Source organism: Cyprinus carpio, chromosome A7 (genome assembly GCF_018340385.1).
Source record: "Cyprinus carpio isolate SPL01 chromosome A7, ASM1834038v1, whole genome shotgun sequence".
Taxonomy (NCBI): Eukaryota; Metazoa; Chordata; class Actinopteri; order Cypriniformes; family Cyprinidae; genus Cyprinus; species Cyprinus carpio.
The window spans coordinates 22,411,627-22,439,602 of record NC_056578.1 but is presented as its reverse complement, the minus strand read 5'-3'; the positions used below and the strand labels follow the sequence as shown (position 1 = coordinate 22,439,602).

At 37.3% G+C, this 27,976-nt stretch overlaps 1 protein-coding gene across 1 annotated transcript; it reads right to left on the bottom strand.

Annotated features, from left to right (window-relative positions):
* Positions 1-1,596: 1,596 nt before the first annotated feature.
* On the bottom strand, positions 1,597-27,561 carry LOC109094245 (rhophilin-2-like). Its single transcript, XM_042760370.1, has 15 exons — positions 27,259-27,561; positions 23,389-23,504; positions 16,954-17,082; positions 12,343-12,418; positions 11,878-11,955; positions 11,608-11,732; positions 11,079-11,245; positions 9,919-10,106; positions 9,111-9,267; positions 8,446-8,565; positions 8,141-8,335; positions 7,421-7,497; positions 5,300-5,446; positions 4,492-4,650; positions 1,597-3,396 (listed from the first exon to the last, which is right to left on the bottom strand). The coding sequence occupies exons 1-15, from the start codon at positions 27,325-27,327 to the stop codon at positions 3,148-3,150; spliced, it is 2,052 nt and encodes a 683-aa protein (XP_042616304.1). The 5' UTR covers positions 27,328-27,561; the 3' UTR covers positions 1,597-3,147.
* Positions 27,562-27,976: the final 415 nt, after the last annotated feature.

The window sequence follows — 27,976 nt, the reverse complement described above, 5'->3', positions numbered from 1 at the left end:
CAAAAATATTTGACTTCTTCACATTGAACCCCTCACACACATATAGCTCTTTATGGGGCTAGAGACCAAATATAGGTATAAGGCCCCCTGGATGTAATTTTCACCAAGAACACCAATGGTACCAAAACCACTTTCCTAAACACCTGTGCTGCCTGCAACAAATAGTTTTGCAGGGGATGAATGTATTTTTTTTATGATTGATGTCCCTGACTGATCCAGTCATTATAGAGAATAGACATGCTTGTGAAACACACATAACCTAACATTATAGCTCTATGATGTACAGTACACCATTCATTACCTAAGCAGGATATATGTTATAATACTGTGAAATGCTTCAGGTGATCAAAGTAATCAGAAACAGGGCACACCTTGATTTGTGGCCCACAGTTCCAGATTTCTATTAACTCATATTTCATTACACCATATTATATTATTATTACGGTTGCTATTATTATTTTATCTTGCACAAATACACCGGACATACACTGAAAGTAGTAAGGCGGTCAGCATCACATCTAGTAGGTTTAAGAGTCACTAATCCTATTGTGTACTAACTGTGGACTCAGCCCTGCAGGAGTGAAACCTTCTATACTTAGTATCTAATCTCCAATGACATAGTATTGCTACAAATACATTCACTAGATAAAGTCTGTGCAATGCTGTGAACCTGTTCCATATCCATTGTTGTATTTATTATTACAAATACTACAAATATGTATTTGATGTGTCATAATCATGTGTCAGCTTCTAACATTTGTAAGTGGATTAAATGTATGCTCCCTGTGTTTTTCCAAGACCGCCGAAGAGGAGAAAGCGGGTGAGTCATGCTAGAAATCACTCTGGTGGAAAGTGTTCCAGTTAAGAGCAGACTTGTGAGGGGTATGTATGTACACGATGCCAGTAAAACTCCAGTTTTTGAATTAAAGCAATTGCTCGATAAGTCCTGAGTCAGTGTTTTTGTGATGTTCTCTTAATGTTCTCCAGCTGCAGAAGATACAAAGACATCTCTATCTTTCTCTTTCACACACACACACACTTAACCACTGTGACATCACTGCTGGCGTTGGTAAGCAATCTCTCTAATAACTCAACCAAACCCACACCATAAACTTCCCCAGTCTGTGAGTGATTTAAAATCCATTAGTCCACCACACCAGTCTCATTGCCCTGGTTCACATGCACACAGAGCACGAATTATGCTTTTCCTTCATATGAAGGGAGCAACAGAGGGTGAATTTCTTTTTGTTTTTCTGAGGTTTCTCAGAGTTCAAGCAGCCATTGCATTATAGTACACTCAAACGGTGAGATTATTCTCTCTATTCTGCTCTCCTTTACATTGAGTTTCACATCTGAGTCACAGGTCTGCAAGGATTTGAAATATGTCTCAAACTATGTACCCTGCGGGGGTTATACAGTCAGATTTCTGGCTAAAAAACACAATTTGGAAAAAGAAGAATGAATTAGGGCAAAATAGAGACCATCTGCTTATTCATGCATGAGCTGCATTAAGATATTACCACTTGTTTACGTAATGTAACCAGAATTGGTGTAATTTGGGAAGATTACATAGTGAATAACCACAGTACCCACTTACACAATAAAAACAGCCACTGCTTGGACCCTTTATTTTATTTAGATCGAGATTTACATACATAACAAAAGTAGCCAACAATAACCATTTCATCACAGTCCAGACATTTCCTCAGACTTATCACTGGTAATCCACATGAATTGTAGACACGAGCAACTAATCTAGAAATCTGCTTTATTATTATGTTTGTAACCAAGTTAGAATTTTGAGCACTGTTGCAGATTCAGTCCCGACCCTAAAGAAAAGGACTGTGAACATCAAGTTTTTCACAGAATCATTCATATGTAACCTTGCAATATCAACATTCTCTCAGAAGAGTGTTTGTCATTAATATTCCAAATGTGGCACTTGCAGAAACATAAATGGTGACAATAATAAAGTATTTACAAGCAAGGAGCAGAGATGCACAGTTAAATAACATTGTGTCAGTGTAGACTGTGCTAAGGCATTTTTAAAGGCTTTTGACTTTGTAGGATTCTTCTAGCAGGCAATGACAAGTTAAATATTGCTAAAGATATAATAAAAATAAACACCTTGCCATCTGCACTTTTTGAGCTATACAATATAAAGAGAAGAGCATACACCAAGTAACAGAAAGATAGATATGTAGCCAAAAAAAACAACAACAACCCATGATTATATACATCAGGCTACAGTTTCACAATACAAAACCTAAATACGTCTAATACTTAAAATGAATACATAAGTTTATATAGATTTTTTTTCTCTTTATTTAGCATATAATTTATTTGATTATCAAATGTGTATAAAAATCTACTTTGTAGACAGTGAAATATTCCAACACTGTAGAGGTACAGGTAAAGCACACGGAACAAAGGTTAAATAAGAATGGCATTTGTATTCACTGCTATATTTTTATCCTCCTTGCTTGATTTTGGCAATACTTTTAAGTTATACACCACATCATGGTATTTCCCTTCAGTGTATGCGGAATAATATTCCTGTTTGTATAGACATTCTCTGACAAAAGCTACTTGCTGTCCTCTCCAACATTTTGTTGTTCTACAGTGATTGACAGAGTTAGAATTCCATTCCGATGATGTTAGATCATCACAGAAACCTGCTGTAGTAGTCTGTATGTCAGCTACAGGCTCTAAAAAGGCCACAGGTTAACTGCCATCTACCAACCCTCATTTTTATTTGAGGATGCCGCCTGTCTGTGCCACTAATTAGTGGAATTTTCCAAAAAATAAAATAAAAATAATCCTTCATCACACCATTTAACCATTCAATACAAGAACAATAAAACAAACAAACATTAATAATAATAATAATAAAATACTCTGAGCAGCATACACATTGTGTTTTATCTAATGATTCGTTAAAACACAATTTTCACCTTTAATTTTTTAGGTGAGATTTTCTAGACAATCAAACTAATGAAAGAATAAAAGTACAGTTTACACCTGTGTTTATACTGTAGATCTGTGCAAAATGTACATTTTCATCTGTAATTTCAATCTTTCTATAAATCCCTCTCTCGTTTCTTGTAATATAGTGTTGTTATGTCGTATAAATCCAGTTTTGTGTGTTTAGTAGAGGGCACTTTCGTTGCAGGAGCTAGGATAGGTAGGGCAGGGTCTGTTCCAGGGTCCATTGTAATCTGCATTGGGGAGACTCAGTGTACTTCCGCTCTTCTGCTTGTTCTTGAGACCCCAGCTGAGGAATGATGGTTTTTTTGCTACCTTGCGAGACTTGGGGTTCTTATCATCCTCATCATGTGCCAGGCAGATCATAGAGTAGGTCTTCGGCAGACCGCCGTATGTAGCACTCTTGGTGGGCTGCAGAAATAGACAGAGAGGAGAGGTGATTAAACTCTTAGCAATACTTGATCTGACTTACAAACTATGAATACTCAAATTAAATACTCACTAAGCTTTGATATTTCCACACTCTATCTACAGCAAACTAAAGATCACTAAGGCTAAAATTACATGCACTTGTATGGGTTTCTGTTACAGTATGACACAAGCCTTGCTACATTAGGTGAGCTTTTTTTGTTGATTTAATGAGAATGTAATTCTATTATGAGTCAGTAATCAGTGTATTACGCTTTTGGTTCTGCTGATGTTTTATTTACACAGTCTATCAACACCAACAAATATTCACAAAAACCAACAGCAAGACTGTTTAAATGTGAAAATTACATTTCACACAGCAGACATGGATCTTACATGGATTAATGTTCACTGGTGAAAAGGAGTTCAGTTATTGGTAAGGCTAGAGGATATAATCATATATATATATATATATATATATATATATATATATATATATATATATATATATATATATATATATATATATATATATATATATATATATATATATATATATATATAAATATATATATATATATATAAAAATGAATTTCACACGGCCACACATTGTGAATATTGGGGTGATATTAATGTGCTTTTTATTTTGTGAACAAAGACTGTGAGCTAATTCTTGGTGAGAATTTAATATCTTTGAAAGCAGTCTATTATGCATTTATTTGATGAAAAATACAGTAACATTTATTTTGCAATGTAATTTATTTCTGTAATGCAAATCTGATCCTTCCGAGATCATTCTAATATGCCGATTTAGAAAAAAATATATATAATCCATGTTAAAACAGTTGTGCTGCTTTTTTTAGGCTTCTTTGATGAATACAAAGTTCAAAAGAACAGCATTTATCAATTTAATGCATCCTTCCTGAATTAAAGTATCGATTTCTTTTAACAAACAAAAAAATCTTACAGTAGTGTCTATTCGTAACTATTTTGTTAATTTAAGTTTATCTAAATGAACCTAATTACAGCATATTAAAAATAATTCCTCATCCAATCAGAGAATGGCAGGTAAATAAACCTTGAGACAAATGGAGTTACCATTGGTTGGCTGCTGCTATCCAACATGCTGACCACTCTGATGTTGACGCCCTCCTCATCCGCACCCTTTAAAAGCTTCATAACATCACTCACTCCCAGCCATTTACACTCTGTGTCGCCCACAGCAACAAGGTAATCTCCTTCTTTCAGCCCCTCAGCCTAGTGATAAAGAGATAGTGGAAAGAAAAAGAAAACAAAGGAAAGACAGAAAAAGGTCAGAGAAGTAAATCACATCCTGCAAGAGTGGCGCTTTTCCACTTTTATTTATGCTATGTTTATCGGCGCGACCACACTGCCGTTACCACAGAGATCAGCTCTGAGAGGACTCGCTCGTGTGCTCCAACAAAAATGAGGGGAGTTATTTGTGGGAGACACACAGCTGCTTGAGACTCGCATGGTCAAAAACAGGTGCAGTGGGCGTGGATAAATGTGTGTTTTGTTTTCATTCAATTGCTGTGGTCAAAGATGAAATCTGTCCTCAGCTTCAGGGACATTTACACGTATGCAAAGAAGATTCATTGCAACAGGAAGAAGTTATCGCTTTGGATAAATGTCATGACAGTTATCGGTTTCTGTTTGTTCTTCTCATTAAGGTGACACAGCATTAAATATTTATTTGCAATAAAACTGAGGGGGAGAGAGATCTTTACACAAGGACAAAAACACTTCAAAATATCTTGTGCTCCACCAAGAAAACAACATGATACAGGTTTTGCACAACATGAGTATGAGTAAATGAATGATGAAAAAAATTGTATCTTTGGGTGAACTAACATTATTATGTATGTGTCTATGCATAAACACTCACCGCTGCGGGACACAGGGGATCCAGTGACTGTATCTGAACGGGTGCATCTCCCTTCAGAGTGAATCCGAGGTCTCTGTCCTGTAGTCTCAGCCTGATGGTTCGCGGAGCTGACCATCTCTGCTTTGCTGAGAACACTGACAAAGGGCCCTACGCAACACAAATACAACACCAAATCACCAAATGGGGGGGTTGTGTGTGTGTGTGGGGGGGGGGGGGGTATGGGGGGTTCGTTAAAGTCAACAATGTTCAGAACCACTGGTTTAAGGCATATGCTGCATATGGTTGACCTCTGCCTCAGAAAGGCCACTCAACATCAAGGACCTTCAAAGCTTATATGTAAAACTGAACTCCCTGTGTATTACGGAAATGTAATTCAAGTGAGGGGGTCATTTAAAGTGCCCATGGCAACTGCTACAGGATCACAGCAGTGGTTCTTTAAACTCTCTGAAAGTCACTCAGACATCTGAAGGCGGCAAAACTTAAACATACGCTTCCATAAAACTAACCACATCATAAACTCTGCTTCCTTCACCTGAATGACCCTGCTCCCCACGGCCGGAGGGAACAGAATACGTCAATGTGGTTCACGAAAGACTCTAGCACAGTCGAAATAATTCTTGTTTTTTATTTTACAGAATTTCTGCAGACTCATATTACAGAAATCAAACCCAAAATAAAGACAAATTCCATCACATGATATTTTTATCGTCTCATCTATTCAATTTAATACATTACAAATGCAGTTAAAACATATTATGACTTAACCTTTTCTATGATGAACATGTTTTTCATTCTTAAATTAAAAATCACCTTTATATTGAGTGGGCATAAAAAAAATTCAGGGTGGTACGTCTGTCCTGATATATCATAATCAAAAAATATATATATATATATATATATATATAAAAAAAAAAAACAATTAAAAAAATCCAATTGCATTTTTGCACTTCCGTTTCCATTGTATAATCTGCATAATATTTGTCATTTTGTAATAAATCTTGGGTAAAATCTGAAATAACCTCTGTGGTTAATCTAAACAAATTTTCACATTTTGCTCTATGACAAAATACATCAGTAATATTTAAAATAATTAAATTTGTTGAAAAATGTGGTTGATAACAAGTGTCTAGAGGATGTTGGTACATTAAACGTCATCACGCTGAACAGGAGAAGTCATCTACTCACTAGTTCACTTTTACAGCCTGGAAAACTATTCTAAATCAAACTTTCCAACTTGTAGATTTGAAAAAAAAAATTAACATTTTTAGAAGCTTAGTGATGATGGCGTTGAAGTCATGAGACCGTGGTAAAGTTCTTTTAGCTTTTTACTTTTGCCAACTCTATTTAGGCTTCAAAATTCATAAAGTTATGTTAATTTGTGAAGATTATCTTGAAGAACAAAACATATACAAATTCTAAACATCTGATGGTGGTCACAGAGCTTTTTTTGCAATAATCCAAAATAATGTTACACTCTTTACACTGTGACGTGACAATCCTAAACACTTAATTTCTCCTAAAAACTAATGTTTTTGGAGGAATCAAGTTAAAAAAAAAAAACACTTAAAAATAAAAGAGCACATCTCTCCTCAACAAACTGTTCAATAAGTATTTGTCTGTGGACAAATAGTGAAGGGTGAGTTTTGTGCCAACATTAAATACTTAGGTTAGGAGTTTATTCAAAGTATGAGTTAGATAATAGTGATGACAAAGTGGATTTGAGTTTCATAAAGTCATAGTAACAGGATGTCATACTTTGAAATTAATTTTCAAACCAAGGCTATTCATATTAGTATTGTAAAAGGAGTGTAATACTCTACAGACTGACCAAACAGATTCCCCAAAAATGCAAAATTTCAACTTGGTGCCATTCCCAACTGGTTGCAGTATTTTAAGTTTTACTAATGAAACTAAAACCTTGGATTGTTGGGCTTGTGGTCTGTTTGGCCAGTGTGTACAGATCAATCAACATGGGTCTGTTCAACAGCACACATGCTCACAGGATACTTAGATGTTATGTAAAACTATTCTGTGTACTAAAAAACTGCTAATTTGCAAGAGCATTCCTGTGCTGTGAAAAGAGCTCGAAATGTCTTTGAGTAAAATTAGTAGCCCACATACCAGCTGCTGGAATAGGTCTTTGACTTTCACCTTGGTGGCAGCTGGAATCTCCATCTCAGCTTTCTTTTCTGTTTTAGCTAACAGAGGAGGAGGAAAACAGGGTTACAGCATGTTTACACTGTCAACTGAACTTACATAACCACTGTGCTTCTCTACGGTAAGATGCAGCTTCTATTCAGACCAAATCGCAATTTAAACTGCGATGATTCAGCCAAAAACTCACCGTTGCATATAGGATACTTTTTTGATTTAAACAAACAAACTATAACAACTTTCTACATAATAAGCCAATAACATAAATCTACAATAATCCAATCACATGATCAGGCGAGACAGAACATTTGTTTTTACCAGTAATGCATCTTAAATGTGCCAGGACATATCCGGATGCATTAGTGTTTATGATACAAATGTGTCATGCTTAAATGCGTTTCTGACACACTACATTTTTCGCTCCACTGATTTCAATAATACTCATGCAAATGTGAGAGACAGGAAATGCAGTGTTCCAATGTTCAAGTTTAATGAACCATGAAGGCATGACTCTTAGCTGAATTAAAAGAACACAAATTTTAAATCTGCAGTGTTGCAGTGAAGTGGAGTAGACTGCATATTTTTAGAGTGTGACGTCATATTACAACTGTTGCAGTGACTGTAAAATTTTTAGTAAGTAGAAAGTCTAGTGGGATCATTCATATCAGTTGTCTGTTTCTGACTTACAGATGATATCTGGCGCAAGCATGTAGTCTGTGAACTCATCTTCCTTGTCGTTTTGTTCAAACTTGGTAAGAGAGCGCTTGAGGCCAGCTTGTAGGATCTCACTCAGGATGTCCAGTTTTTGCAGGTGACGACAGCGAGAATGTATGCGGATGGCCTCTTCGTGTCCCATGATGGAGCGCTGCAGATGAGCTTTACCTGAGCAAACAGACAGAAAATGTTAGTTTAGTGTGTTTAATTGGAATATCCCAATCATTTACACTCTCTGTAGCCATAGCCAGACAGATCTGTATGTAGGAGCCTCTCACCTATCCGCCGTCTCTCCTCCTTATCCTTCAGGATGTCAAGAGGAGAACGTCCCTCTGGCATAGTATCATATAGTTGTGACAGAGCCTTCTCTTGCTTGTCCTCGTCATCACTGGGCGCCACTACACAGACACATAAATCATCAATATTTAAACACTGCATCGTTTTGTTCAATAAAACAGGAAACAAGTACATTCCTGTAAATTTCATCTCATTCCACGGAGGCCATGTTAAATGTTATGGCATTTACACAACCCATTGTGTATTTACTTGGTCTGTTGAGTCCAAATGAACTCCTTAATAGTTAAAAATGTCTGTTGTGGAGACATAAAAACAGAAGAGAGAAAGAGGGGATGGGGGAGTGACTGCTTGAATAACGACAAGAATGTTACATAATCCCATTTGTTCTGGCACAGTCTATCAGAACAGTGTCAAACGCAGCCCGAGATACTAAACTGTCTCTGCCTTTCTTCTACCTCCCTCTTTATGTCCTTAAAAAACACCTCAGAATAAAAGCCCATTACAGCACTGATACCTGAATCCTTTACTCTCCCAAGGAAAAGGAAACATTTTCTATGAATGAGACACAAAGGTAACCTTTTAAAGTTCCAGTGGGCTGTTAGCCAATGGGAGATGGCTGAGAGCTGTGATTGAGTGCTTGACTTACACTGGTGGTCCAGCAGAGCGGTGGAGACAAAGTAATGGGCAAGAGAGTTGTAGTGATTGGTCTTCAGCTCAGATATGGTGGTCCAGAAAAAGGGCACATTGTTCTTAATGGGGGTCTGGATCATGGACTGGTGAACTTCACTGTAGGTCTCCCCCACCTGAGAACAGAAAGGAGAGAGGGGTAAATGTCACAAACAGTCTAGACAGAGGCGCAACCTTAGGCTTTGAAACTGACCCACATACTGATAGGATCAATAGGTCATGTATTTTTATGTAAAAATGTCCCCTTATATAAACATCCCAGGTTGAATTACAACAGAAAGAACATACGAAAAATACATCATAGCATATTCTTTGATTTATTTATTTTTTTAACATGTACATGCGCTACCGTTCAAAAGTTTAGGGTCAGTAAGATTATGTTTTTGAAAGAAGTCTCTTACGCTCACCATGTGAAATATTATAACAATTTAAAATAGCCGTTCTGTATTTGACTATATTTTAAAATGTAAATTATGTGATAGCAAAGCTGAATTTTCAGCATCAATACTCCAGTCTTCAGAGTCACATGATCCTTCAGAAATCATTCTAATATGCTGATTTTCTGCTCTAGAAACATTTATTTTTATCAGTGTTGAAAACAGTTGTGCTGCTTAATATTTTCATCATGCAAACTGATTCTTTGATTGATAGATTTTAAAAGTTTAAAACAAAATTATTTATTTGAAATAGTCTTTAAAGCCCCTTTTGATCACTTTAATACATCCTTGATGAACTAATAACTGTAAGATCACAGATTGTTTTAGTACCTTGGCAGCCTCTTGTGCTATTTTGAGCAGGCTGAAGAACTCATTTCGGATTCCTGGAAGAGTAATTTGCTCAAACATACACTCCTGCGCCTGTGCTAGCATCAGCCGGATCAACATGCTCAGCATAGCAGGGCTCATATCATAACTGGGAGTGTGTGTAAATGTCTCCTTCAGGTAGTGCAGCACACCTGCAGCAGAACATACACAAACAAAATCAAACAGACAGAATTAAGCAGAATTTAATATTAGAGTGTGCATCTATACAAATCAGTCCCTTTATATTTGCATTCAAATGCAGCAGTGTGTAAATTAAACAGAAAATTCTAGTAACACTTTAGAATAGGGAACACATTCACTATTAATATGAGAATTTTCCCTCAATAAACTCCTATTTTAATAATTAGTAAGTTAGTTGTTAAGTTTAGGTACAGGGTGGATTAAGGAATCTAAATTATGGCCATATATAATAAGGCATTAATATTTGCTTTATAAGTACTAATAAACAGCCACTGTGCTATTAATATGCATGCTAATAAGCAGCTAGTTAATAGTGAGAATTGGTCCTTAAAATAAAGTGTTACCAAAATTCTAGATAATTTCTTAAACTTCCCAACATTAATTGGCTTGTGTAAAAAGCACTGTCATTTCCTCCTTTTAATGCTTTTGCAAAGTAAACACATCTTAGAGATCAAAAAAAGCCCTGAAGGACAATGTGTCAATCTATCTTTGTTATAATCACAACAACAAAAGGGGAGAGAGATCATATTTGGCCCTTCTTTCCGGTGGAGAAATACAAAACATTCTATGTGATGAAAGACAGCAGGGTTGGCGGCTTTGATAGCTTAAGAAAGCCAGCCAAATCTCTCTTTATGCTGCTGTTATTTTAAGGAGGTTAAAAACTGACACAAGCCACTGAGTTCCCATGAGCCTTTGACAGATCTGCTGATGAGGGGGAAGAATTACATCATGTTCTCTCCACCTTGAAACACAACCAGAACCCGAATATATGGTCTGCTCTCATGAGGCCGGAGTTCATCCACAGTTCATCGTACTTTCCTTGCCTTCTTGCAAACTAATCTGGATCTGTACCACATTACGGATGTTCCAAGCTGGTTATGTGCACCTTTACTGCTCAAGTGCATCTACTTAAAACCTCTCACCTGCGGATTTCTGGAAGGCAGCAATGGCGTCCTCGAGTCCAGCTTGTGTCTGTCTATCGGCACGGGTTCCAATCTGGGAGTATAGAGCTGCCATGTTGAAGAGCATGCTGGCTTTCTCCAGAGAGATGTTCTGCTGGCACACAGGCACACCGGTAAAAGAGTCATACCTGCGTAGGCACAAAAAATGTGTTAAAACTCATGTTGACAAAAGCATTGATGAGGCTCATTTTTAGTTTGGTTAAATATGCAATGCTGAAATGCATCCTGTAGCATTATTATTAGTAATTCAGCTATTTCTCTTTTTTTAATGATGACTTGTTCTTTATTTATCCTGTTATCTACTTTTGTCTCTAGGGTATAAATGAATGAAAAAGAAGATGTATAAACATAGAAACAACAATGGCAGCCTGACAGCCCAGTCAGACCAGTTGTGTGTTTCCTCTGAATGAGTTGTGATGTTTACAGCATATAGTAATGTATAATGTCATTACAAGCATATCACTGCTGGTGTGGGTGAGATGCAACGTACCAAGTGAAGAAAATGGCAATCTGGCGTGTAGGGGAGAAGAATCGAGGTTCTAAGAAGGAAAGCTGACTGAAGTAGCTGGCAAGCAAATCAACTCCAGAAGGATTACGACTCGGGGTCCGACAGGCCTGAAATACACATTCCCATTCACTTCAATCAGACCGGTCTCGTTGTTCAGCCTCAGTGTTTCTGAGCCTTTTTTAAGGTCAGATGCAATTTTATGAACTTAAACAGAGAATCGAACCGAACACTTTTACAGATGTCACATCATACCTGTCTCAGGTCCATCAGGTCATCGATCTCAGCCTGAAAGTTTGAGCCGTCTTCACTGTAGTGTTCCAGGATCAAGTCCTGTTGAAAAAAAAAATTCACATCCATTTACTCTCTGTGTAAGACATCACACAGTCACATATTCACAGGCCTGTTCTCCTTGCTAAACTTGTCTATAGTGAGAAAACAATAACAGTATCATAGATTCAACATGGCTGTGTCATTACAGCGGAAGCATACCAAAACAGACACCCTCGTCTCTCAGCAAACATCTTAGCACCCACTTATTTATAAGATAATAAGGGACATGCATCAAATATCACTGTAGACTTTCAAAACCACAATTAAAGTTTTATTGAATTGATTCATTCATTGTTTATTTTGCTGTGACCTACTTCCCATTTTCACTTCAAAAAGCTTGATCCCTACGCAAGCCACCTGACTGAAGGCCTGATAACTGAAACTGACCTTGAGAGCAACTGAGAAATCCACATCCTTTGTCTCCTTCAGTCCCAGAGGGATGAGTGGAATGCTGGACATCTCTCTGTGAAATGAATAAAAAGACAGATTCGAAATTAAACCAAGATGAGAACATATTCAGTAGGAAAGAATAAGACTTGAAAAAGGCCAGATCATTCTTTGGCCAGTGATTCAGCGATGCCAGACCTCCTACTCTCTGTGTGACTCAGAACTGAGACAATTCTATGCCAGTTTCAATCATCTCTAAGACTGACTCAGCTGATACCAGAGTAGAAGATGGTTTCCCATCACAAGCCAATTGACCTACTTGCGTTATAAAAAAAATATTGCCTATTAAAAAACTTTGAACCAAGAAAGAGGTGTGTGTGTGTGTAATTTTAAGAAAGAGGTGTGTGTGTGTGTGTGTGTGTGTGTGTGTGTGTGTGTGTGTGTGTGTGTGTGTGTGTGTGTGTGTGTGTGTGTGTAAGCGTAAGAGTGGGTATTTTGTCCTGATCACACTTTCATGTATGTGATTATACAGCATACGTATTATATTTATGTTTGTGTTGTCACTGCATTAACTACATTGCTTGCACTGGTGGGGCATTAGCTCAGAGCAGTCAAGTGTGAGCTGATGAGAGACAGTCCTGGTCTGTCCTGACTGAGTCTAGATGACAGGTAACAGTCCAGCCCCAGTGTGGTTTAGGGGAATATTTATTACTGGATCAGAGGAAGTGACAGAGAAATTATCACTAATGCTTCAAGGAGATCCTGAAATAAACAAAATACTGTATGAACTAAAAAAAAAAAGCAGAAAGGATATGTAGGTTCAATTACTTAACACTGGTTAATGAATTTGGAATAATGAACTATGATCAATAATTTCACATCATTTATTAATCTGGGTTAAACTTAATTCCTATATACACTACCATTCATTATTTAAAAGTGACAGTAAAGTCATTTATAATGTTACAAAATATTTATATTTCAAATAAATGCTTAAATGCCTATTCATCAAAGAAGCATAAAACACACACACAAAAAAAAAAACAATGTATTGTGTTATCCATAAAAATATTAAACAGCACAACCATTTTCAACAATGACAAAAGTTGAAAATGATTTCTGAAAGATAATGTGACACTGAAGACTGAAGTAATTGCCGCTAAAAATTTGTTCATAAATTACATATTAAAATAGAAAACAGTTATTTTAAATTATAATAATGTTTTGCAACATAACTATTTTAACTGTATATCTTATTTTACTGTATTTATAATAATGCAGCCTTTGTGATCATGAGCCTTCTTTAAAAAAAAAAATCAAATCTCACAACTTTTGAACAGTAGTGTATAACCTTTTTTTTAACATTGTGTGTTGTATAAATTGACATTTACTAATGCATTATGTAAAAACATTTATTAATGAACAGTAAGATTTCCAAATAATCTAGATTAATAAATGCTGTATAAGTATTGTTCATTCTAAATAACAGCAAATTGATGTTAACAAATTTAACCTCGTTGTAAAGTGTAACTAAGTAATTAACAAACACAAAGGAAAAGGTATGTGAATGTCGAGCGTTCAAATTCTGTGACAGATTACTTGCAGGTCTACATAAAAGATCTCATTCTCTAGGAGCAACAATAACATGTCCAAGTTCTGGCTCAGTGTAGTACTGAATCACTCATCACATCATGCTGACAGCCGACACGTTCTGCACTGCTGTATGCAATGTGAACTTCAAGAATGCAAACCAATCATGTTGCAGAGAACATGCCCTGCAATGAGACACACAGAGAACAGGAAGACTTCATTCCTGTGCACTCTTCAGGCCATGAGAAAAACGTCTGTGTGTTTCAAAAACAGACAGAGAGGGACAGAGCGGGTGCAGGGGCTTGAAAGAAATGAAAGAATGCAGTTCTGTCCTTTTACTGATACACACCCACACACAGTAAGCTGGCAGCCAGGTGCGATGGAGAATGCCACATTGTGCGCAGCTAGGAAGACCTTGTTCTGTTTGGATTTCTGTTCAGGAAACACAGGTGATGATAACACATCACCAGTGGGAATATTCCTTTTCTCACACTCAGTCATACAGAGGAGGTGATAGGCTTTGTTTTTTTTAACAGGAGAACTAAAGCAGGGTTGTACAAACTCATAATAATAACAGCCAAAAAGTACAAAAACAAATGGAAGTATTGGGATCATAAAGGGACCCAACTCAAATAATCAAAACTACTCCTCTAACCACTCATTGGCTTTCTGAAACTGAGGGAATAAATATATTTTGATTTATTTGAGCATAATTCCAGCAGAGTCAAGCCAAACCCATATATTACAGAACATCATATAGACTAAGAGAACTAAATTCTTCTATAAGAAATATAAATAAACAAACTATGGTTCTGCCAAATGGTACAGTTCACCCAAAAATGAAAACGAGATGTTTTTCCAATATCATATTTTGTGTTTTTGTCCATGCAAGGGGGTGTAGTATTGTTTTGAACCCCACTGACTTTCATTACACATTGATTTACTTTGTAACTTTGCAATTTTGTAAGTTAAAATTGTTTAAAAGAAAGGGCGAATAACACATTGAATGTGAGATTTTGAAGTAGAAACACTGAAATAGTATTTTCTTGTAAAACATACTCCAATAATCTTTTATTTTTATTTAGCTTTGATTTGAAAGAGTAAATCTTTTTTTAGAGTGTATAGAGTGATTGTCTCATGTTTACAGCTTTACGGTGAGTTGTAATTACGGATGTAGGTCAGGGGTTCAGAATCAGGTGCAAATGTCTGCAGGAGGTTTTTCTGGTTTACTATGAACCCTCCAGGCACAGAGGATAAACACTCTTTCATTAGTGCTTGGCTCAGAGGAACAAACATGTTATGAAGCTAATTCTGATGAAAAACTAGGCCAGCACAGCTTAGTTATGCAGGGTTTGAGCTGAAAACATGGCTGAGCTTTCTTAGAACGGAGAAAAACGCCTGTTCTCGTGCAGACAGTGAAGCATGCCAAAGACACTCAAAGGTGCATACATGCATACACACTCTCACTCACTGTGGTCTGAGAGGCAAAAGAGGGCTTAGAGAGGATTTAAAAAGGACAAGAATCCAACCGTAACCAAGGAAACACTCAAGGTCTACAATCTGAACACAACATACAGACAGCATGACAGTCACAAAAGCATGACTGCAGCACCATTAGTGAATCCTTTCATTATGGCTGTAGGGTTTGAACGTGCTTGAACATCCTTGAATATAGACGACGTGCACTTCTCTCTGTTGCTATCTGTTTTAAAGTATGACCATTTTTAGCCAAGACATTGTTAACATGTAATTGACAGAAGATAATTTGATGGCAGTAAGAGAATTTGTAACACATGCTTTAATTGGCAACAGAAACAGAATTCAGATGTAAAGGAAAACACTCTTGCATCCTCTTCTGACATGTGAGGGGGATGTGTATGAAAGAAGAATGAGCTTGAGGATTCACCAGAATTATCAACCTGTCAAACCACCTCTTCATAAACCCATTTGACCAGTTATGTGGAACAGAGTCTCGTTCTATTGGGAATTAATGTAGAAAGAAACTGACTGACCAATGAGCCCATTTCTTGTCTTCTCTTTAAACTTGAGCCAAGTTCACAGGAGAAGTATAAGGGGTGGGCTGTTCAGTGTTTAATAAAGGAAAGCATGGGTAACAAGAGTAGAGGAGACCATCCTATAGAAATCAGCAGTCTGTGCTGAGTGAGATATTTTCAATATAGAGCCATCAAGCTGACTTAAGCCAAGGAACTTCCAGCAAGACTCAGCTGTTCATGGTACACAGCTGTAAATCATTTATAATAAGCACTGCAATATTCCATAAAAAATAAGAATTTTGATTTCATTGTGACTCATACAAAAATACAATGAAATGAACACTAAAAAGATATTAATCACTAAAAAGTATTCATTTCACCTTCAGTGTAAAAACTGTGGATGTCATTAGTTAAATAATTGTGCAGCTTCTAATCTCCTAACATTTCCATTGTTGTCCTTCAGTTCACTCAAAGTCTCCAAAAAGGGAGGGATTTCTTTTCTCAAACTGGAATGTCTCATGACTAAATCTGTCTGAGGTATGTATCCTATCACAGGAAATTTATGTGTCAGCCTACGTGGAATGTAGCCACAAATGTCAAAAAAGCTTTGCTGATTTCCACAAAACTCAAACACCTATCATTCACAAAATATTACACAACCCATGGCCTCATTTTCAATGAAATATCTCGGCCAGTTTGAGAATACTTCTAACTACTAATAACCATGTGGTCCTCTCTGTTCTGTTTAACACTCATTAACCATATTTAAATATCCAGAGGTCAGTACAGTGCAGTGCAGGGCAGTGAGCAGAGTTCAGCAGGGAGTCTACTCTTGTGTCATTCTGTACACTCCTCTTACATTACTGTAATACCTCAGGGAGGATCCATGTGTCCAGAGGAACTGGACATGTGTGATTAAGATTACGATTAAGAGCAGTAACTGTGCATTCTGTCTCTAGAATGGATCTTAATCCATCATGTTCTAACTGTAACTTTCTTCATCCTAATCAGTGCTGCATGTACTTACTGTACGTTCTGATAAACGTCCACAGAGCTGTTGAGTCCTTCCAGCTGCTCCATAAGAAGCTGCAGATCAGAGTTGACATAACTCAACTCCAGCACCACCTGCTCCCGAACCTTATTATTGGACGTCGCCTTGAAAGAGAGAAAGAGAGAGGATAAGTGAAGGTCATATGCAACTCAGTTCACAACACAGGACATAATTTTGAACAGTTTGAAATGTCCTGCTAGTTCAAAATCTACAGTACAGAAGGAAGAGGCTGATAAGACGGGAGTCTTTGTTATTTTGTGTGCTCCCAAGCACATGATATAAGGGGTGAGTGGGCAGTACAGCCATGTTTGTTGAAGAAAAGACTTTAGAATTCAACTCCACAATCCTGATACAGCACACACTAAATATAAAGGAGAAATCTGCCTAACTACAGTCAGTAAAACACAAAACCTTATAGATAACGACCCTGTTTTATGTCACACTTGTGCCAAACTGTTAATCACTGTCTACTACTTTAATCACATACTGTACCTAGTCGTTCTCAAACATACTCACCTGAGGGGAAAAAAAGAGAATCCTAAAGAATCCTTTATTATATAATAACATATGTAATTCTAGACTAATCCTAGATGTATTTATTACTATTTATTTATTACTTAATTATTATTTTTAACAATTTTATTTGTATAGCGCTGTAGTAGCCTTAAACAAAAATTGAGCTCAAGGTGCTTTACAATGAAAAAGCATTACAAAAAGTACTTTACATCAAACCAGATAAAATATCAGAACTAAATGTAACAAGCTTGAGTATCACCTACTTCGTAATAGTAATAATAATAAAAGACAGAATTGATGGAGAGCAAACAAAAAGTTTAAATTGAGTAATTTAGTAATAAAGAACCTTATTATTATATTGTTAATATTGTAAACAATATTGTTATTGATCATGAAAAACATAGCAAAACTAGAAACAAAACTAAAAAAATAAATAGTAAGATCATGTAAAGATACAGAGGAATATTTCTGATTCCATCTGTTACATGTAATTACATCATTTATTTTAGTGAGTCTCGAGGCCCATGACATAGTGCAGATCAGGATGTTCTTTCATTTTAAAGTAAATATTACTTTAATGAGTCATGTTTGTCCTTGGTTGAATACCTAACACATCTCTCACTGATGGAAGCACATGGAAATGTCAACTGAGAGTGGAAGATTACTTGCACCTCTCTCTGATTTGCACATGTTCTATTGTAATAGAGTGGTGTGGTCTCAACAGCAGAAGGGGTCAGAATTTTTTTAAAGACCTCATGAGGTGTATAAAGTATTATTCTGTACACTAACTCAGAGTCACGTTGGCAGGGCGGGATCCCACAAAATCAGCACTCTGTGAAACCGGTCGGGCCTGTGAGCTCACTCAAACAAACACACACACACACACACACAAGAATGTGGACTACAGCCACTTAGATCTGAGAGAAGGACAGACAGAGAGAAAGAGAGGAAAATTATGGTAAACATGGTGGGGGGGTTAATAAAAGCAGACGACTACCTAACAATTAATCTATTATGTGGCTATACTTTCTTCCATGAACCACAAACCTCTGAGACCCATGAATGAAGGAACATTCCAGATCAGCTCTGAAGATAGAACAGCTATGAATGGAAGGTAAAGAGATTGAGGAAGCATCCACCCCTACCCCATCCCAATATTAATGAGCTCAGGTAACCAAAAACACTCAGACATCCTGCTCTACAGAAGGGCTATGAACCCAACTATTGTATATCATTACAAACATACCAAGCCTTCTTTAGATCTGAATCACACATTAAAGACAGAGGCAATTAGAATGTTTCACTGAACTATCGACAGAGAGATCCTCAGGCAGTGTTTGCAAGTACGTGTGAGAGACGCACTGCTATCCCCTCTCAAAAAGCTTAAAGGGGTCATATGATGCGATTTCATGTTTTCCGTTCTCTTTGGAGTGTTACAAGCTCTTGGTGCATAAAGAAGATCTGTGAAGTTGCAAAGACTGAAGTCTCAAACCCAAAGAGATATTCTTGATAAAAGTTAAGACTCGTCCACGCCCCCCTGAAACGCCTCGTTTAAACACACCCCCACATGTCTACATCACGATGTGGGAAGATTTGCATAACACCACCCAAATGTTCACGCAAAGAAAAAAGGTGTAACTTTGATACTCGCTGTTGCCGCCGGTGCCATGTTGTGGAGACACTGTTTCAATGTGAAAGCGAAAATACTTTGTTTGGTCTTCCAAAAGAGGACACAACTAGAAATCAGTGGTTACGTTGTATTTACAACACTGATCTAGAACAGTCCAACCCAAATATTCAGATTTGTGCATCACATTTTATGGAGGACTGTTTCCTGATCCTGGGAGAGAAGACTACAATGCAGACTATTCTGACTCACAGTCTGTAAGTACGTTTACATATTTAAAAGATTTGCCACTGATGTTTCAAACGTGAGTTTTAAGCAATGTAAAGCAATGGTTCTCAATCCCAGTCCTCGCACCCCCCTGCTCTGCACATTTTGTATGTTTCTCTTATGGCTTCAGAAGTTTGTTCTATTGGAACGTAAGTGCCCTGCGAAGTGGACATCACAGGATATTTACCAACAATTATATTTTCAATCAAACGAATAACACCCATTCAAAGTGCATTGAAGTGTGAGAGACGTAAATTTAAATTGTATTTATTTACAGAGGTATATGATGTCACACTTGTCAGTGTGTAAAGACGTTGCGCAGCGCAAATCCATGAATTAATGTTCCGAAGTGAGTTAAACTTCAACAGATTTCCCTGTTCAGGGAGCAGGGAGCAATGAACACTATGTAGGGACCATGTCAATGGGAACACAGTTCATGCACGGAGCTCACTTCTAACGAGCTGATTATCTGAATTAGATGTGTTAACAAAGAGAGACGTGCAAAATATGCAGAGATGGGGGGCATGAGGACTGGAACTGAGAACCGCTGGTGTAGAGTAGAGCTTGTTGTTTGTCGTTTCTCCGATCACAAACGCAGACATGGTTTTGTTTACGCAGCGCGGCGCAATGCAACGCAACGCGTAAAAACACAGTATAAGTCATTATAATCAGTAATTATGTCCCCACTGGATGCAACAAATGCCTCTTTTGTAATTGGTTTCATTGTTTTTGTCTTGTGGCGCCGGCGTTCTGACTGGGACACACATCACAGTATGGTAAGGGGTGTAACATTTCCGTCACATGCTTGAGGCTGTTCATCCAATCACAACGCACTGGATAGCCGGCCAATCAGAGCACACCTCGCTTTTCAGACCGATGAGCTTAAGTAAAAGCTTGAGTAAAAAAATGATGCGTTTCAGAAAGGCGTGGCATAGAGGAGAAACAATAATGTACAGTATGTGGAAAATAATGTGTTTTTTGAACCTTAAACCGCATAAATACATTTCATTACACCAAATACACAAAATAATGTTCTTTTTAACAACATCATATGACCTCTTTAATTTGAACTGCTTCTGCTGACATGTTTTTATGAGTCTGCGTGGACGTGTTAAACAGGATGACAGAAGACCTCAGGGCCATTCGCAAACACATGACAGCACTGCAATGACCTCACTGGTGTACCGGTCACAAACATCACCTGCTGACTAGTAGGAATATCATTACCTATAGAAACATTCCTTTGTAAGTGAAATCACCAAACCCTTGTATCTGCTTGGATCCAGCCTTGTTTTCCTCCAGGTTTCAGTCATTAACCCACAGAGAGGAAAAGAAAGGAGACTCACTTATAGTTTCTTATTGAAAAGAGCCTGTCCAAACATTATTGTTCTAATAAGATTTAAAGCCACTTTGACGTCAATGCCAATCAAATGCTTCACTCCAAGGACCAACCCAGCAGGTGTGTTCTTCAAAACCATGGAGACAACAGACACACTCAACATCCCCATGGAGACTGGTTTGTCCAATGTTACAGTGTGTGCTCATTGTAAAGGGAAAACATTGGCAGCTTTTGAGAGAGGTAATGTATAAGCAGGGATTTACACAACAAGATACAAGATGCATTCCATTCTGAATGCCTGCACAGGTATGAATGTGGGTGTTTGCTGATAAGATGTCAATGTTTCGTGTCGGCTTATGTTTCATTTACATAAATGCTTCCTTGAACAGAAATGATAAAAATCCGTCAGACAGTCTGGTAGCACAGGCCAGTTACAAATCAGGCAAATTATGTCCTACAAAGTACAAAACAAAAAGTACAATCAGAGCTTCCTTGTCCTTTAAAACAGAACATTACATTTTCTTGACACAATTTGCATCAACATTTACAGTAGGGATATAATGATGCACACCAAGCCAGTTGAAAATCGATAAAAATATAAGACAACTCAAGTCAACTGAGATGTTAAAGGAGTAGTTCACTTTCTGAGTTTCTTTCAACAAAAGAAGTTGATGGGAACCATTGACTTCCATAGTAGGAAAAAAAATACTACGCAAGTCAATGGTGCCCATCAACTATTCGGATACTAACATTTTTCAAAATATCGTCTTTTTTGTTCAAAAGAAGAAAGAAACTCATACAGGTTTGGAAAAAGTGGAGAGTGAGTAAATGATGACAGAATTTTAACTCTGGAAGTGAACTACTCCTATAAATGAATCAAGATAGAATTGAGAGTGGGGGTTATATGTATCTCTGTCTGAGGGGAACTGACTATCGTCAGAAAAGTTAGGTGGTATTTTCTTTTCATTTTGCCTCCATTTGTATTTGGAAGTGCAGCGCTGCTGTTAACAGTGGTAACCAAGGAAACGCTGTCTCCCCGCTGTTCCATAAGCGCCTAACTGTTTTCTAAACATTAATGTGAAACTGAAAACTGGAGAAATGGCTGCTGAAAATTCAGCTTTGCCATCACATAAATTACATCAAAATAGAAAACACTTATTTTAAATTGTAACAGTATTTCAAAATATTTAAGGTTTTATTACATTTTTGATCAAACAAATGCAGTATTAGTGAGCATAAAGACCCGTTCACACCAAGAATGATAACTATAAAGATAACGATATTAGCTTCCACACCAGCGGATGATATCGTCTGTTTATTCTAAGCACACGCGCATCTGCCGCTTTAAACTCTCGAGTTTGTCACAGCAGGATTGATTCTGATTGGCTGTCAGTGTTTTTATCATTCATCAGCTGAAAAAAAAAAATCGTTCTGAAAGTTATTCCAACAATATCGTTTCTCTGTGCCTTTATCGTTAAAGTCAACACTGATACATGCACAATTATACTGTTGGGTTATAATTTGTCTATTTTATCATTAAGTCAATTGAATGCCAATTGAAGGAAGTGAGTGTACTTAGAAAAATATATATTGTATTATTCATTTTAAAAAAGGCTACTATTTTTGGTTTTGGTTTTGAGTTTTGGCCATGGATTTGAATCACTACTCAAAACACATTGCTAGTTACAAACTGATACAACAGAAAACATGCAGCCTGTTTATGGACGATATATCATTATTAACAATGATTCACATTTCAAATTCGAAATTATATATTTTAAAAACACATTTAACATTATGTGAATATAATTTATCACCTGTGATGTCTAATTTGTACGAAAAACTTTTTTCCCCTTGATGTGCTACAGGACACCAGAAAGGTGACACTAAAAATATTTGCATTATACTTTGCATGTGTTTTAGTCAGACACAGTTGTCCTCTCTCGTCTGGATCAGCTATAGTAGCATGCATGACTGACCAGTGGTTACCATTCAAATCGGTGCCAGCATTTCAAAGTTGACAGCTGGCTGCTAAAATGTTTGAAAATGACTTGCATGTTAAAAGTTTCTAAGCAAAACGTTTATATCTGAATTTAAGATATTATGGTTTCAGGTTTCAATGTCCTAGCAAGGACTCTATGGGCTTCACAGGTATAAGGTCTGAAAAATGAAAATCTCACATATAGCAATTCCCAGTCTCTTTAGTCACCAGCTTCAACAAAGTCACAGTGTTACTGTGTCTATCATCAACTCAAAATCTAAAGGTAAAAATGCTCTGACTGCCAGATCAGAGTGCAAACATGTCTCTGTTCCAAACATTTGCTTCTGCACACACTCATACACACGAAAAGAGAAATACTTTGATGACAAGTTGGAAGCAAGACATCTGACTGAAACCTCACTGCACAAAAACAGGGCAGTGATTCACCCGACAGAGTCAGTGCTCTGCGGTCCAGAGCCAGATACTTCTAGACAGATGCTATTATGTAACCAAAGATAAACTATCAATGTAAGAATATGGAACCTTCTTTAAAAAAAAACTTTGTTTCCTGCATTTGTGTGCATATCCACACATGTGCCTGTAAGCTAACATGCGAGGTAAGGGTGATGGATGAGCATTTACTCTTGTGTTTGTGTCCACACAAAAAAGTGCTTGGCTTACTTGAGAAGGTTCTCTGCTCCAGCTCTCATCCTCATCTGCTTGATGATTTGCTGGTTGATATGTGCTCTTTTATTCTGCAGCTTACTGCGGCCTGTCTGAGCAAATGGATTACATCCCTGTCAGAGAAAGAGAAGAAAGAAAGAAAGAAATCAACAATTTTGCCTGTTTTATAAATGCTTATAAAGCACAACTGCATTACATTATGCCTATTAATGATAAACACATGCCAGGCAACACTTACAACTTGTTATGTTTTTAAGGTGTGACGTACCCAGTACATGACGTAACGAGATCAATTCTCACCCAGACACACCTATAGAGTGAGTATCTGTCATAAATTTAATAGCTGAGGGAGGAGGTCTGATTTATAGGATGCTGGTATCAATCCAGAATGGTTAAAATAGCAAACCTCTTACTGCTCTTATCTTGACAAACATTCCATAAGATTCTACAGTGAAAACATACTGTTATGACTGAGCACCGAGCAAAGAGCAGCAGCTTTGAAGGGTCTAAATGGCTATTTCATAATAATTCAATCCTAATAACTCAAGTTTTCAACAACTGATTGGTTGATTCTTATAGATACTGTTTGTTCCTTGTGTGAACAGCAAAAGTCAATTTAACTGTAACTTGCTGCTTATTGTAAAGCTACTGAGTTAATGTTTAGGATTGACAAGTGTACTAAATGTGCGGTCACATTTTTCACAAATTGCAAGTTTAAAATCCAGTCATTTCAACAGGAATCTGTGCGATCAGGAATTTTAAGTGAAATTGAAACATTTTCCCATGTTGGCCAACAAAAGCTACTTGGTTTGAAAGTGACCTCTGTGTAAATGTACTTCATGCATTGCTATACTGTTAAGAATGGGCAATGGACCTTTTTTGATCATGGACATTAGCCCAAATTGTGTGATGTTCATTCAGGAGCTTACAGTAACAGTTCGAATACACTCTCAACTCTCAATCCCATTTTGTAATCGTGAGACAGCTGTTAACATCTAAGTCCAGTGACAATGACTGAAGCAAAAGTCTTATTTGGCTAAACATTATTTATTAACAACTACAATCAATGTTTATCTATCAAATCTTAATTACTGGACTGTGGCGTTGAAATACTTCATTTGTAGGTGCAGGTGAGAACATCTCAGGCAGGAACTATCTATCTAAATGTTTCAGATGACACACAGCTCATATCTCCATCTCTATGAGTTACCAAGAACCAAGAAAAAAATACCCAACACACTTGAGACACGAACATGTGCAGTGCACAGTTCCTCTCGTATTGAATGACATGATGACAGACAACAAGCTGCCCAGTGCGGTTTTGTTCACACAATACAGCTTGAATGAAAATGCCTAGAGCAAGTCACCCCAATTATATAATTTTGTAGTCAATTGGTTAACAACTGGACTGAGTGTGAAAGTAGCAATCTGAAACCAGATTAAAACCATAGCCTGCTGAGGGAAAACATAGGCTGTCTCAATACATGCAATAGTGGTGATCAAAAGGACCAACATGACCTCTGCACATTCTAGAAGACTGACCAGGCCGATGTTTAGCCGAGCAGAACCAAAGAGCTGCCAGCACAACTGCGTTCCACAGTCACAATCATACAATTACCCCTGAATAACAATGCAGACAGAGCAGAAACAAGATCCTAATCAAACCAGGGCACAAATGAGACAGAAAACCAGGCATCAACTAAGTTGTGTAAGTGTTTGACATTATGCAACTGTTATATATGCACAAATATGAGACTACAGTAACAAATGTTTATTTCTATTTTCAGCTATAGGACATCTAAATGTGCCTCTAAATGTGACTAACTGCTCTGTCTCTGCATTGGGGTAATGAAGTTAGGCTTCAGTAAACACCCATTAACGAGTTATGCATCAGAACGCGTATTTCATTCTGATGAATGATTCTTTTTTGTTAAGACACACTGTTTCTTGGTTTTTCTATCTTGTTGATTGCTATTTAATCACTTTACTCAATCTGCGTAATGCTGTGAGATGTTCAGAAGCCGTGTTATACTAATCGTAAAGCTCGGAACAGCTTCTCCTGCCTGTGCCGGGACAAGAAATTGGAGCATCTGTGTTTCATTAATGTTTGTGGTTTGGCTATGCACTTTCACTGGGCAGATGCAACGTTACTAGGAAGAAAACTGGAAAAACATGCTGAATCTGCGATTCAGTTTCTCCAAGCCCCGTAGCCCAAGCAGGATCAGCTCAGGCAGAACTGTACCAAAACCACATCCCCACTCTGAACCAGCCCCCCACCTGGTAACGGGCCTGAAACCTTCTCGCTGCAAACGGCGACCGCGCTCATTTTCAAAGAATTAATGTAACAAATGAAACGGAGACACAGGAAATGTACTAAACAAACAAAACCACTTCCAGCAGCAGACTAAACAAAATGCCTTTCTTCTAAAATCCGACCATCCATGCTGTAACACAACCATTTTTGCCCACATAACTCAGAAAACCCAGTCAGTGGTTCATTTTTCTGTTTCGCTCTATGTTTCGCATACAAGGGGCTTTCAGAAAAACGTTTCAAGAGAAACTGTAGGAACTGATCACTGTGCTGGTCCAGTTTGATATCAAACATAAGAAGCCCTGAACAACAAAGCCCAATAGTGCACACACTTCAGAGTGGACTGTACTGAAAAAAGAAAAAAAAACATTTACAAACACACTGAGCCAATTTCACCATGACCGCTGCAGAATCTCAATATAAAGAAATCAATCAAAATAAAATGCCAGAAACAACTGAGTAAGGTACACAATTCCTTACTAATAATTCATCATAGTAACCACAGTTTTCACCAAAACACAATGATTGCTCAGCAAAAGATAGCAATGCAATAATTCTGGCAAACATACCAATTTTTCTAAATGTATAATGTGTCCTCCTACTCTATTCCATTTTACATTTTGTCTGCGCTTTTATTTTATTTTTTTATTTTAATGATTTTAATTTTAACTTTATTTTAACTACTTTCAAACAGTAAGCAATCGGTTTTGAAGTTTAAACCCTTTTAGCACATAATGTTTTAAAGCACATATTCTACATACAGTAGACACATTCACTACCTTTACTGACATTGCCTTCAAATGGCACTGCATTATTTCAAATACAACACTGAACTGGGCAGGGTGTAGAATAACAAATCTGTAAATAATTGTTTACAATTATTTATATTTTAATTTGAAATTATTTTTTTTAATAATGAATAATTGTTCGATTCCTCGTCCAATCAATCAAAGAAATGATCGACAGATTAATCCGTTATTAAAATTACAGTTAGTTGCACCTTTACTTTTAATCACAAGCTGTTAAAGTTGTGATTGTATTAACAATAGGCTACATGGAGTCATTTTTGTCGGAAACTAGGGTTACCATGATATTTTTATAAAGGACGTTGATATAAAAAATATTAAGCAGCCAAACGAAGATGGTTTAATAGGGCGAATTAATACATAAATACATAAAGCAGCAGGAAACTTCAGATGAGAAGGTATAGAAGAAGATTTGCACTGAGTCTAAACTCTTTCGCTTGGCATTGTTTGTGGACATCAGAGCTCGCCAGCGTCCACATGCCCCGCAGATGTGTGCTCATCTCCAAAAGATCCTGTTACAAACACCTGATGAAGAAGAAGGGAGGCTGAATGAATGCCTCGTCCTTCACTTGATGTCAACACTTCTCACAGCCCGTGAGTCGCGAAAGAACAGAAAAATAAGTCACGTATCTTTTCAAAACAGCACTAGCAAAACCATCTAAACCGTGACTAATAAAAAGTCCTGATACATTTATCGTCAGCTCCGGAACCATCGAGAAACACAGAAATGAAATTCCGAGTCACTCTTACCTTTTTAAAGTAGCCATTCTCCACCGGGTCGCTGGTCTTGCACTCATTGGGAATAAGAGTGTCCGTCATTTCTGAACTCTCAACCGATTGCCTCGATGAAATTCAGAAAGCCGAAGTCGTTCCTGCAGCTCAACAGGTGTGTGTCTCCACGGAACTCAAGTCTCAGATGTCTGCAGTTGGTTTACCGTTGTGCAAACTCTCCTAATCACTTTCAGCATTCGCTATTTGCTACACTTCACCGCCCGCCCCGCTCCGGATGCGTCACGGGGCGGAGCTGCCCCCAGTGGGCGGGGTCTGTCTGGTCTTACCTGCGCAATGGCCACGCCCCCGATTCGACCGGCTTATATAGGCTCAACTTTAACGTTATTTTTAGCTCAGACATTGGTAACTGTTTAACAAGACGGACAGTTTTCAAATTAAAAACCCACACATGCCTTCTTGAAAAAAAAACTTCTAATTTCTGATTTAACAAATATGCCTGTAGCAAAAAAAAAAGACATGGAAAGAATAAATTAGGAGACATTATGTAAATATATTGAATATATGTACGCTTTCTGTATATAGATTTTTTTTATATATATAAATATTCTGTTTTGTCGGTTTTGAACATACGTTATTTGTATAGCTGTATTACACACGCACACAAAATTAATTATAACTAATTTTATTAATTAATTTTAGCCTATATTATAATTTTATTTTATTTTAATCTGTGTCT